General features: G+C 46.8%; 1 protein-coding gene across 1 annotated transcript in view; it reads right to left on the bottom strand.

Annotated features, from left to right (window-relative positions):
* The window catches only part of drp2 (dystrophin related protein 2), a gene marked incomplete at both ends in the record, with an annotated part of 75,751 nt that overhangs the window by 40,257 nt on the left and 21,775 nt on the right, over positions 1-13,719 (bottom strand). The window contains 4 exons of the mRNA XM_084149882.1: positions 3,978-4,124; positions 5,959-6,115; positions 6,395-6,506; positions 7,333-7,453. Of these exons, the coding sequence (XP_084006008.1) occupies positions 3,978-4,124; positions 5,959-6,115; positions 6,395-6,506; positions 7,333-7,453 (537 nt within the window). The remainder of the gene's footprint in view (positions 1-3,977; positions 4,125-5,958; positions 6,116-6,394; positions 6,507-7,332; positions 7,454-13,719) is intronic.

Below are 13,719 nucleotides of genomic sequence, written 5' to 3'. Positions count from 1 at the left end.
ACTATCATTTGTTTTTCAACAGGGCAATGACCCAACACATCTCCAGGCTGTGTAAGCTATTTGACCAAGAAGGAGAGTGATGGAGTGCTGCATCAGATGACCTGGACTCCACAATCTCCTGACCCCAACCCAATTGAGATGGTTTGGGATGAGTGAAGGAAAAGCAGCCAACAAGTGCTCAGCATATGTGGGAACTCCTTCAAGACTGTTGGAAAAGCATTCCAGGTGAATCTGGTTCAGAGAATGCCAAGAGTGTGCAAAGCTGTCACCAAGGCAAAGGGTGGCTACTTTGAAGAATCTAAAATATATTTTGATTTGTTTAACACATTTTTGGTTACTATATGATTCCATATGTGTTATTTCATAGTTTTGATGTCTTCACTATTATTCTACAATGTAGAAAATAGTAAAAATAAAGAAAAACCCTTGAATTAGTAGGTGTGTCCCAACTTTTGACTGGTACTGCATACAGTGCCTTGCAAAAGTATTCATCCCCCTTGGCGTTTTTCCTATTTTGTTGCATTACAACCTGTAATTTAAATGGATTTTTATTTGGATTTCATGTAATGGACATACACAAAATAGTCCAAATTGGTGAATTGAAATGAAAAAAATAACTTGTTTCAAAAAATTCAAAATAATAAATAACGGAAAAGTGGTGCGTGCATATGCATTCACCCCCTTTGCTATGACGCCCCTAAATAATATCTGGTGCAACCAATTACCTTACATAATTAGTTAAATAAAGTCCACCTGTGTGCAATCTAAGTGTCACATGATCTCAGTATATATACACACCGGTTCTGAAAGGCCCCAGAGTCTGCAACACCACTAAGCAAGGGGCAACACCAAGCAAGCGGCACCATGAAGATCAAGGAGCTCTCCAAACAGGTCAGGGACAAAGTTGTGGAGAAGTACAGATTAGGGTTGGGTTATAAAAAAAATATCAGAAACTTTGAACATCCCACGGAGCACCATTAAATCCATTATTAAAAAATGGAAAGAATATGGCACCACAACAAACCTGGCAAGAGAGGGCCGCCCACCAAAACTCACGGACCAGGCAAGGAGGGCATTAATCAGAGAGGCAACAAAGAGACCAAAGATAAATAATAATAATATAATGCCATTTAGCAGACGCTTTTATCCAAAGCGACTTACAGTCATGTGCGCATACATTTTACATATGGGTGGTCCCGGGGATCGAACCCACTACCCTGGCGTTACAAGCGCCATGCTCTACCAATTGAGCTACAGAGGACCACAGATAACCCTGAAGGAGCTGCAAAGCTCCACAGCGGAGATTGGAGTATCTGTCCATAGGACCACTTTAAGCCATACACTCCACAGAGCTGGGCTTTACGGAAGAGTGGCCAGAAAAAAGCCATTGCTTAAAGAACAAAATAATCTAGACACGTTTAGTGTTCGCCAAAAGGCATGTGGGAGACTCCCCAAACATATGGAAGAAGGTACTCTGGTCAGATGAGACTAAAATTTAGCTTTTTGGACATCAAGGAAAACGCTATGTCTGGCGCAAACCCAACACCTCTCATCACCCCGAGAACACCATCTCCACAGTGAAGCATGGTGGTGGCAGCATCATGCTGTGGGGATGTTTTTAATCGGCAGGGACTGGGAAACTGGTCAGAATTGAAGGAATGATGGATGGCGCTAAATATAGGGAAATTCTTGAGGGAAACCTGTTTCAGTCTTCCAGAGATTTGAGACTGGGACGGAGGTTCACCTTCCAGCAGGACAATGACCCTAAGCATACTGCTAAAGCAACACACGAGTGGTTTAAGGGGAAACATTTAAATGTCTTGGAATGGCCTAGTCAAAGCCCAGACCTCAATCCAATTGAGAATCTGTGGTATGACTTAAAGATTTCTGTACACCAGCGGAACCCATCCAACTTGAAGGAGCTGGCGCAGTTTTGCCTTGAAGAATGGGCAAAAATCCCAGTGGCTAGATGTGCCAAGCTTATAGAGACATACCCCAAGAGACTTGCAGCTGTAATTGCTGCAAAAGGTGGCTCTACAAAGTATTGACTTTGAGGGGGTGAATAGTTATGCACGCTCAAGTTTTCTGTTTTTTTGTCTTATTTCTTGTTTGTTTCACATGAAAACATATTTTGCATCTTCAAAGTGGTAGGCATGTTGTGTAAATCAAATTATACAACCCCCCAAAAAATCTATTTTAATTCCAGGTTGTAAGGCAACAAAATAGGAAAAGTGCCAAGGGGGGTGAATACTTTCGCAAGCCACTGTATATATAGTTTTTTGGGGTCGGGGGCCCCTTAGTGCTGGGGGCCCTAAGCAACCGCTTATGTCTCTTATGCCTGGAGCCGGCCCTGCCAATCACACTGAAAAAGAGAGTGAGAGAGAGTAAGAGAACAAGGCACAGTTATCCCGAGGCACTTCAAGGACAAGCAAGCCCAACGAGCTGAGATGAGAAGTTAGCGTTATGGAGAGGAAAACATTACCATTGCTCAACGTACACACGGCTGTGCACACTGACTCGCCCAAATGAATATACAGGATGCACTCAAGCCTACACAGATCGCTTCAGACTAATTTGGAGCAGTTTGAATGCTGCACAGAGATGTCAGTGCCAACTCTGCAGCGTACTACTAGACTAACGGAGGTTCTCTCACCCACAGCAGAATTACTAAATTATTCAAGACCAAAAATATTAGAGAATCAGCCTTAAAAAAAATGCATAACATCTGTGTCACAGTAGAGAGAGCAGCAGCAGCATACAATGTTATTCAAATGACAGGGATTTAGCATTTAGCATCACATTAGTCAACAGGAGAATGAGGGGAGGAGGAGAGAGAGAGGGAGAGAGAGCGAGGGGGAGCATTCAATGTGTTGCTGTGTTTTTACTTTGGCAATGGAAGACAGACTAATCACTGAATGTAATTATTGAATTGAGAGAGAGAGTAAGAGAAAGGAGAAAGAGAAAGAGAGAGAGAGAGAGAGAGAGAGAGAGAGAGAGAGAGAGAGAGAGAGAGAGAGAGAGAGAGAGAGATAGAGAGCGAGAGAGAGATGGGGAGAGAGAGAGAGAGAGAGATGGAGAGAGAGCGAGATAGAGAGAGAGAGAGAGAGAGATGGAGAGAGAGAGAGAGAGAGAGAGAGAGAGAGAGAGAGAGAGAGAGAGAGAGAGAGAGAGAGAGAGAGAGAGAGAGAGAGAGAAAAGCCTTCTTTTCTTATCAGAGCCCTTGCCTTATTTGCTGATTCCTGGCATCCTCACCACTTTCCCCTCAGAACAATCCAATAGGTTTCACTCTGGAGACAAAAGGCATCATTTGTTGCAGCCTGTCTAAAATGATGCACTCACAAGAGAGGCCAAGGCAAAGCTCCAGCTAAGCCTAAACCACACACTGTTGTAGCCTCTCACTATACTACTGAGCCATACTGGAAGAAACTCGGTCAGAAACTCGGTCAGATGGTATTTGATTTTTGATGATTTTGATATTGATATTTGTACTGCACTATTGAGGAGAGCTTGCTAGTAAGCATTTCTTTTTTTGTAAGACTGTATTTTTCTTCCAATACAAAAGCATACATAGACAAAGACAATAGACAACTTAACATTTACGTACATTAATTTCTACAAACATTAATGACATCCCACTTGCTCAGACCCACATGTTCCCATTTGAGATGACCACAGATGAAGAGAGCCATGGAAGATCAGGTTATTAAAGGAGGAGTGGTTGTGTGGAGGTTGAAGAGATGTTGTGGGAAGGTTGAGGTTGTGCAATGACCACAGATGTGAAGTGAAGTCAATCATATAACACGTTACGAGCGACGGAAGATGGTTGTATGGACGGTTGTGTTGTATGGACGGAAGGTGGTGGTGGGAAGGTTATGGGGAGGTTGAGGGAGGTGGTTGTGGGGAGTTTGTGGCAAGGTTATGGGGAGGTTGAGGGAGGTGGTTGTGGAGAGGTTGTGGGGAGGTTCAGGTCCAGTTACCAGCAGTAGTTTCCAGCGGCTGTTGAGGTGCTCCAGGGAGCGGCCGTTGTCCATGGATAAATGGACGTCAGAAATGGCCAGCTCATGAGCCAGGTCATTGATGTGCTTCATGCCTTCCTTCACCTGAGTTAGCTCCTCCTTAAACAACTGGAGGAGAGAGCGAGGGAGAGAGGGAGGGGGGAGGGAAGGAGAGAGATGTAGAAGGAGAAAAGAGAAGGAAGGGGAAATGAGAGAAAGGAAGATGAGGGAGAAAGAGAGCAAATAAGAAAGCGGGAAAGGGAGGAAATAGAGAGAGAATTAGAGAGGGAGAGGCACATAGACAGACACACACATGGTACATGGTAGTGGCAGGGTTCAGGCCAACTCCATTTCAACTCAGTCAATTATAGAAATCAATTGAAACTTGGTTCATAACATTCATCAAATAATAAAAAATTAACAATGCATGCCCAATCCCTTTCCTCCATTGACTGAGTTTAATGGCATTAGACTCACTCTGTTGTATGGCTGTGTGGACTGTGGACCTGTACTGGAGCTGCTGCCCGCACAAACACCATCACCATGGGAGAGATACAACAGGGACCCTTCATGGCTTACGCAACTTAAGAGTCAGATCAACCCAGCCCATACAGCACTAATGATCTAAGGGGTGTGTGTGTGCGCACAGTGCTGCAGATTTATCTAGCTAATGGAGTCTGTGATGCAGCCTCATGACAAAAACATGAGATAAGAGAGCGAGAGAGCGAGAGCGCGAGAGAGAGCGTGTGTGTGTATGTGTGTGTACACTACAGACAGACAGAGCCTGCTGGAATGCCTGCCCTGGAGACATAGAAAAATTAGGAACATGTGCTGGCACTGACAGCAAGGCAAACATTGGCATGATCATAGTGACTAAACAACTAAACAAATGACTGGCTGGGGATTCAACGTCAGCCAATCAACTGAGGGAACTCTGTCATATCAACATGTCACTGGCTATTGACTTAATGCACTGGTTGCTGTTGTTGGCTCAATTGGCTGTCCGTTTGGGATAATTAATGTAGGAGAAGGATAGAAACTAACACTTTCTCTGAAACAAATGAATTGTGCACATAAATACACAGAAACACACTGAGTGTGACATTTATGTTGGCAAAGGAGCACAGATTTGTGGGTGGGAAAGGCTACCATAAACCTCATTACAATCAGGCAAGGTCATTCAATGTGAAACTTTTCTTGTGAAATGTGTTATAAGGAGGTTAATATTTAACGACAGTTTATTAAACTAAACGATGCACAGTTAACTCCTTACAACACACATCGTTGGGAAGAAAAGTTTCTAATTAAGTTTCATACTGCTAAATTCTAATGAGGTTTACAGTATATTTTGCACAGGTCTATGCCCTTTCAAATTTATTTAAAGTGCATTTAACAAAACAGTAAAACATTATATATATATTATAATTAATTTTGCTACTGCAAAATACAGTGTCTTATAAGCCCATGTGGCACACACATCCTGAAGACGCAAGACATAGACACTAATAAGATCAGAATAAAATCATGCAAAATCAAATCATGTTGCCCAGAAACACTTAAACCACACTGAGTCAATAATAACAGAAACAAAGCTAAGAGAGCAGAGAGATAGAGACAGATCTTCCATAATTACTGTGAAATAACAGCCATCTAGCCAGCAGAGTGGAGGAGCCTCTTCACAGCTAACAGATTGGTGAGTGTAGCTAGAGGGAATCTTCTAGGCTGTTTTCTTATCAATAACTTCACAGCATTGTCTCCATATCTAATCAATAAAGCTGGATGTATTCATGTTTCAGGCACTATTTAATCTGTGTCGATTCCACAGGTATTTTATATTTGAAATCATTTCTGGGGGCTAAATGAAATCTGATATCCACACACACACACACACACACACAAACACAGCTTTGTATTTGAAGCAGACAGCTTGCTTAATATTTGAGACACACACATACATACTTACCTTGGTGGCATCGATGTGGTCCTGCAGTGAGTCAATGAAGAGGTCCCCTACAGGCTCCCATGCGTCCCGGACCCCCTCAGCCTGCTCTAGGGCCACCGCCAGCTCCTCCATGGCTGCCTGGGTCTGCAGCAGGCGCTCCAGGGTCCGCTCCATGTGCCTTGGACACAGACTATACTTTAACTTCTACAGTTGTTTTATACAATGTCATATCCAGTTTTACCACTAACCCAATACATCACCCTAATACCTGAGCAATACACCAACCCTGACCTTATTTCGGCCATAGCATTTTCCTTGAACTTACAGGTGGTGCATGTTGCTGACAAAATAAAGACCCAATGAAATTTGAGTACAGGCAGGGTAAAAACATCTCTAGCCAATCGAAAACCCAGAATCATGGGTGTGTTGTGGAGTGGGCCTGTGCCGCATATCTGACCTGTGTCGGTCCACGCAGCGGGCAGTCAGCTTCTCCCACAGGTCACTGGCCACGTTGGCCTGCTTCCACACTGAGCGACTCACGTTCAGGATCCGCTTCCTCGGAGACACTTCTGGAGGGGGAGGAGGGAATGAAGAGGGGGGAGAAGGAGAACAGGGTGAGGGTTTGGTCAGGCAGGCAGAGAGACTGTTAACCCCAATGTGTGCAAACATCAGTAGAAAGAAACTGTGGGATGGGGGAAACTGTGAGAAATATATTGTTGGGAGCAGAGAAACAGGGAGAGTTCGCCCCCATCTTTTCCCCATGCGTGCCACCAGTGGTGGAGAGCAAGAGGATGCTGGGTGGGGGAGGGAAGGAGAGAGGGGGGCAGAAACAGCCTAGCATGCTGCATTATTGATTTGACCAGATGGTGTGAACTGGGCTAATTGGTCCCGACCCAACTGCTCTCCCCAAACATACATTATCTGATCCACTCTGATACAGCAAGACAGGTAGCTGGAAATCAGACCTAATGGTGGATACACACCTGCTGGAGATCAACTTACTGAACTCCCTATCTCTCTCTGTTCTCAATGCTCAGGTCTGGTTTTGGTGTGTGTAGCAGGGTGGGGTGGTATGGAGCAGATTGGCATTTACAGATGTAGGATCTTAATTTGATCGCTCTTTTGTTGGTGACTCTTTTGTTGCAAACTTGTAGTGTATTCAGGTTTAAAAAGGCTTCTAAAGTTTGTACTTTCCACTTTAAAATGTCAGACTTGATTTGCCCTAACAAACATTTTATCAATCCCTACAAAACATTTCCATTAATTATAATCCACATAATAATTTACATTTCCTGTTGCTGCAGGATTATTTTCCTGGTGTAGCAAACTGGCTCAAATTAAGATCCTACATATGTATGTTGGCGTTTGGCATAGGGTTGGGGTGGGTGGGCAGACCTTTTCCGTCGGGCAGCGTCTCCTCGGGCTCCTGGAATGGGTGCTGTGCCAAGAAGACCTGAGCAGACTCCAGCACAGAGTAGATGAAGGGCCCCCGAGACTTGACATCCTCCATGAAGACCTGGAGACAGACAGGACAGGAGCCCACAGAGAGATAAAAGCATGGTTCAATCACATACATACAACATGCATGGGCTCATTATAACACATACTGTACATGATACACACACACACACACACATTAATTTGCATACATGAACACACACAGTGAGGAGCCACTGGCAGGGCCACATAGGACTGCCTAGCTGTCTGTCTGTACTATACCGTCTCTGTACTGAACTGCCTGGGTGCCATTTAGGACCCTCACAGAGAATCCTGTGGGCACTATGGACCGCTAGTGTCAACCAGCCTCTCTCGTCCTCAATAGCTAATCTCCATTCACTACTCAATTTACGTTAGGTAAAAACTTTAGCCTATATATTAGTACGTTCTTCTAAAATAGACTACATTTTCTTCATCTCATGTTTCTTTAGACCTGTCTAAAATAAATAATGGATTTATTGTGATGGGGTAGGCTATATTAAATGTTATTAGACTTTTTAAAATGTAAATGTTCCAAAGGTCTGCATCAGTGACTTGTAGGCTATGCTTAGAAGCCAGGAGATGCTAAACGTGTTTATGTTAATAAACGGTCAATTATGGTGAGACCGCAGTTATTTGCTTGACAATCACCAGCTGACAACATCTCATGACCGCCACCCCTAGTTATGACTCCTTTTGGTTTCCATAAAAAGCAGGAAAAATGCTTCCCATCTGTGTTAGGCTAAGTGAATAACGTGATGTGCCTCCACCTGTAATATTTGATTTTGATTTATAAGGGCGGGGTCAAGTTTACAGTTGAAGCGGCTTCACTCAACTCTGCCGCACGCACCACCACTACTTAGTTTAGTTAGCTTCTTAGCTAGCTGTAAAAAGCGTTAGTGTTATTTAACCTTAGCCTATTTAGCTAGCTCGAACCAGCTAATCTGCCACTGCCATGATGGATATCAGAAATTGGCTTCGCCAAGGTAGTTCTCCAGTGTAAAGTGCTGGTCGATTCAGGCGCAGCTGGGAACTTTATGGACAGGTCATTTGCACATAGTCTAGGCATTACATTGGTTCCCCTATCCATTCCACTCCCCATCAGAGCACTTGACAGTCGACCATTAGGGTCCGGTTTCGTTAGGGAAGTTACAGCACCAGTCACTATGGTTATACACGAGACTCATCGAGAGCAAGTCATTTTTTTTATTATTGAGTCTCCTGATTTCCCTATTGTGTTAGGTCTTCCCTGGTTAGCACCACACAACCCCACCATTTCATGGCCGCAAAGGGTTCTCACGGGGTGGTCGTGAGAAGTCAGGGTAGGTGTCTAGGTGTTTCCGTTGGTGCAACCACGGTGAAAAGTCCAGACACTACCTCCACCGTGCGCATTCCCCTCAAATACCTCGATTTGGCGCACGCGTTTTCCAAAATGCAGGCGACCAAATTACCACCTCATTGGGCGGGGGATTGCGTGATAAACCTCTGGTTAAACGCTGTGCCTCCCAGGAGTCATGTGTATCCCCTGTCGCAAGCTGAAACGGAGGCTATGGAGACATACGTCTCCGGGTCCCTGCGCCAGGGGTTCATATGTCCCTCCACTTCGCCCAACTCCTCAAGTTTCTTTTTTGTGAAGAAGAAAGACTGAGGTCTGCGCCCTTGCATTGATTACCGAGCACTGAACAAGGGGCCAATACGTTATAGTTATCCTCTACCCCTCATTCCATCTGTGATCGAGTCAATGCATTGGGCGCGCTTCTTCACAAAATTAGATCTCCGGAGTGCGTACAACCTGGTGCGTGTCCGAGAGGGGACGAGTGGAAGACAGCATTCAGCACAACCACAGGGCATTATGCATACCTGGTGATGCCTTACGGTTTGATGAATGCTCCATCCGTCTTCCAGTCCTTTGTGAACGAGGTGTTTCAGGACATGCTTGGTCGCGGTGTAGTGGTCTACATGGATGACATTCTGGTGTATTCCGCTACGTGCGCCGAGCATGTGTCCCTGGTTCGCAAAGTGCTGGCCCAACTGTTGGAACATGACCTTTATGCCAAAGCAGAAAAGTGTCTGTTTTTCCAGCAGTCCGTGTCCTTCCTCGAATACCGCATTACCACCTCAGGTGTGGAGATGGAGGGAGATCGCATTTCAGCCGTGCGTAATTGGCCGACTCCAACCACAGTTAAGGAGGTGCAGTGCTTTATTGGCTTTGCCAACTACTATCGGAGGTTTATCCGGAGCTTTGGCAAGGTCGCAGCTCCCATCGCATCTCTGTTGAAGGGTGGGCCGTCCCAGCTCCGCTGGTCTGCTGAGGCTGACACGGCCTTCAGTAACCTGAGGGTTCTGTTCACCTCAGCCCCGGTACTGGCCCATCCTGATCCATCACTACCGTTCGTAGTGGAGGTGGATGCATCCGAGGTAGGGATAGGCGCTGTCCTATCTCAACGCTCGGGCACGCCACCCAAGCTCCGCCCCTGTGCCTTCTTCTCCAAGAAGCTCAGCCCGGCGGAGCAGAACTACGACGTTGGTGATCGGGAACTGTTGGCTGTTGTCCGAGCCCTGACCGTGTGGAGGCACTGGCTCGAGGGGGCAAAACACCCTTTCCTCGTCTGGACAGACCACCGTAACCTGGAGTACATCTGGGCAGTGAGGAGGCTGAACCCTCGCCAGGCCAGGTGGGCCCTATTCTTCACCCAGTTTGATTTTACACTATCTTACATCCCGGGTACGAAGAACGTGAAGGCAGACGCACTGTCTGTATGACACAGAGGAGAGGCCCATAGACAACACCCCCATACTCCCGGCCTCCTGCATTGTGGCGCCGGTAGTATGGGCGATGGACGCGGACATAGAGTGGGCGTTACGCACAGAGCCATCTCCACCTCAGTGTCAAGCTGGGCTGCAGTAGGTGCCTTCTCTTGTCTGCTTTTCCAAAGCCTGCCGCCTCCTTCCTCTGCCCGGTCTTCCCACGGCCCTGCAGACTGCGGAGGCCCTGTTTACACATGTCTTCCAGCACAACGGGGTGCCAGAGGACATAGTGTCTGACCGGGGTCCCCAGTTCACATCTAGGGTCTGGAAGGCGTTCATGGAACGTCTGGGAGTCTCGGTCAGCCTGACCTCTGGTTTTCACCCCAAGTCTAATGGGCAGGTGGAACGGGTGAATCAAGATGTGGGTAGGTTCCTGCGGTCCTACTGCCAGGACTGGCCAGGGGAGTGGTCGGTGTTCTTGCCATGGGCCGAATATGCCCAGAACTTTCTCCGCCACTCCTCCACTAACCTAACGCCATTTCAATGTGTTTTAGGTTATCAGCCGGTTCTGGCACCATGGCATCAGAGCCAGACCGAGGCTCCTGCGGTGGATGACTGGTTTCGGCGCACGGAGGAGACGTGGAACGATGCTCATGTCCACCTCCAACGTGCTGTGCATCGCCACAAGGCCAACGCTGACCGCCACCGCAGTGAGGATCCGGTCTTTGTACCGGGTGATCGGGTCTGGCTCTTGGCCCGGAATCTGCCCCTCCGCCTGCCCTGCCGGAAGCTGAGCCTGCAGTTTGTGGGGCCGTTCAAAGTTCAAGGCCCCTCGTTCCATGTGTCTGTCCTCAGGCCGGTGGTGGTTGGTCCGCTCCAGGAGTCTGAGGTGCGGGAGGTCCCTCCGCCCCCTCTGGACATCGAGGGGGCCCCGGTGTACACCCTGTCCGTTCCATCCTGGATTTGAGGTGTCGAGCGGGGGGCCTTCAGTACCTCGTGGAGTGGGAGGGGTACGGTCCGGAGGAGTGGTGCTGGGTCCCGGTGAGGGATATCCTCGATCCCTCCCTGTTGCGGGATTTCCACTGTCGCCATCCGGCTCGCCCTGCTCCGCGTCCTCCTGGTCGTCCCTGAGGCCGGTGTCGGTGCGCTGCTGGAGCTGTGCGTCAAGGGGGGGGGGGGTACTGTCACAACTTCCTCTGAGGCTGCCTCCTCTCCTTGTTCGGGCAGGCTTCGGCGTTCGTCGTCACCGGCCTTCTAGCCACTGCCGCTCCTCATCTCTTCATTCCATTTGTTTTGTCTTGTTTATTACACACACCTGGTTCATATCCCCTCATCAGTACCTGTTTAAGTGTTCCCTCTCCCCCCTTGTCTTTGTGTGTGATTGTTTATTGTGGAGGAAAGAGAAGCTTGGTGGAGCTCCGTGTATTTTGTATCGCCGGGAATATTCCCTGTGTGCCTTGTATTTTCCAGTGCGCCTGATTTGCGCACTAGAGTGTTTTTATGCATTACTGCGTAACTCTGTGGTTCAGAATAAATCCTGTTATTCTGTGATTTACCCTCCTGTGCCTGACTCCTTCAAAATCACCTCATCACACATATACTAAATAATATGTGTGAAATTACTTTTGATTTAGAATGGACCATTATCATGCACCTGTCTCAGAACAAGGGCATTGGAAGAAAATACAGGTCATCTTTGCACTTAAATAGCGAATGGAGGACGCCTTTCACGTCGATCATTTTCATGCCAGCCAGGTAGGCTATAATCCTGTTGTAAAGCGAAGCAATTTGCTTAATATTAGGAAAGCTGATAAATAAATACAGTAGGCCTAGTCTATAGAAATCTGATGGGATCCTCCTCTTTTTAATAGAAGCCATCAAAACTTCTCATGCAATTGCATAGCCTATTGAACTGTTGCGCTCATGGGCTCTCATGAAGTGTTTGATTTTGGAGAAAAAAATCTTTGATGTCAGAGTGATGAATACCAGGCAGTTAGCAAGTTTGGTAGGCTACTAATGACCATGAGCAGCATCAGATCTTGGAGAAGCCTAGTTACCGTGACTAAACGGTCACATGGAATTTGAATGTGGTCATGACCCGTGACTGCCGGTGTGGTGGTAATATGGTCACCATTTTTTATTTAACTAGGCAAGTAAGTTAAGAACAAATTCTTATTTACAATGACAGCCTACGCTGGCCAAACCCAGATGACGCTGGGCCAATTGTGCGCACCACCCTATGGGACTCCCAATCACGGCCGGTTGTGATACAGCCTGGAATCGAACCAGCGGGTCTGTAGTGACGCATCAAGCACTGAGATGCAGTGCCTTAGACCACTGCGCCACTCGGGAGCCCTAGTAATACCTAACCACTTCAGTGGCTTTCCATAGCTCCCCTACACACACCACAGCGAGCACTGTCCATTGTGCTGACACAGCGCAGAGAAGATACAGATTTTGCGCCAACCTGTCACTCAATCATTTGAACTTTTTTGCTATTTTTATATAGGGACATAAAACTAAAACCGAGGAGGCACAAGTTTCAACTGAGCCCCCTTTTGCCCCCTCGTGGAGCCGGGCCCGGGTTTCCCCCGTGGTGAGTGACGCAGTGGCAACTGTCTTTCAGTGGCTATTAAACCCCATGACTACAGCCAGTCACTCCCTGATAACACCAGCCTCCCTCCTCACTGTCTGAATTAAATATGGAGCCCCACTGAACTGGCATATACCACTGATGCTAAGCAAACATGCAGAAATGTGTTCTGTGCAGGAGCTGCGGTTTCTGATAAGATTTCCTGGTGAGGTTACTAAGAAACTCAGACTTTAACCCACTTGTTTCTTTTTCTGAGGGAACAGTTGGTACCCGGAGTGGGATTGCGGGTTTGCATCCCTCCCTTAGGCCTCCGCTGCGTTAAAACTTTAATTCCAGCTAAATTTCACACTGAGGGGCTCCGTCTTTGGCTAAAGGAACATTAAATATAAAGACTTCAGCTCCAATTAGGCTACATTATGCAGGATGGAGGAGGAAGAGTCAGAGAAGGAAATGGTTTCATTGCTCCTTCCAAACATGTTGACGGCCGCTCATTTATGTCTGGGGCCCCCAGAGACCCCATTACACTGAGCTTTCTCAAAACGCATGGCGCTTGTAACGCCAGGGTAGGGGGTTTGACTCCAGGGACCACCCATATGTAAAATGTATGTACGCATGACTGTAAGTTGCTTTGGATAAAATCGTCTGCTAAATGACATATATTATAATAATTATAGTTATTTCATCCTCCTCTCTTTTCTCTGGATGAATAGATTCTGCACTACACTCATATGTATAGACCGCTACACACACACATACTTATAGAGTGATGCCCACGCACGCACACACACACATGCACGCGCACACACACAAACTGAAAGGGACACATCCCCACGCACTGAACCACTGCAGAATAAATCCACGTAAGATCAATAACTCACATTTCTTAAAACCCTGTAATTCTCCACAGAAAACTCCATACGATTTCCCTCTCCACTTTGTCTGAAAAGTTTTAGAGCAACGTCACG

Source organism: Coregonus lavaretus (assembly GCF_964263955.1).
Source record: "Coregonus lavaretus genome assembly, chromosome: 32".
NCBI lineage: Eukaryota > Metazoa > Chordata > Actinopteri > Salmoniformes > Salmonidae > Coregonus > Coregonus lavaretus.
The sequence above is the reverse complement of the archived record's forward strand: the minus strand, read 5'-3'. Positions and strand labels throughout refer to the sequence as shown.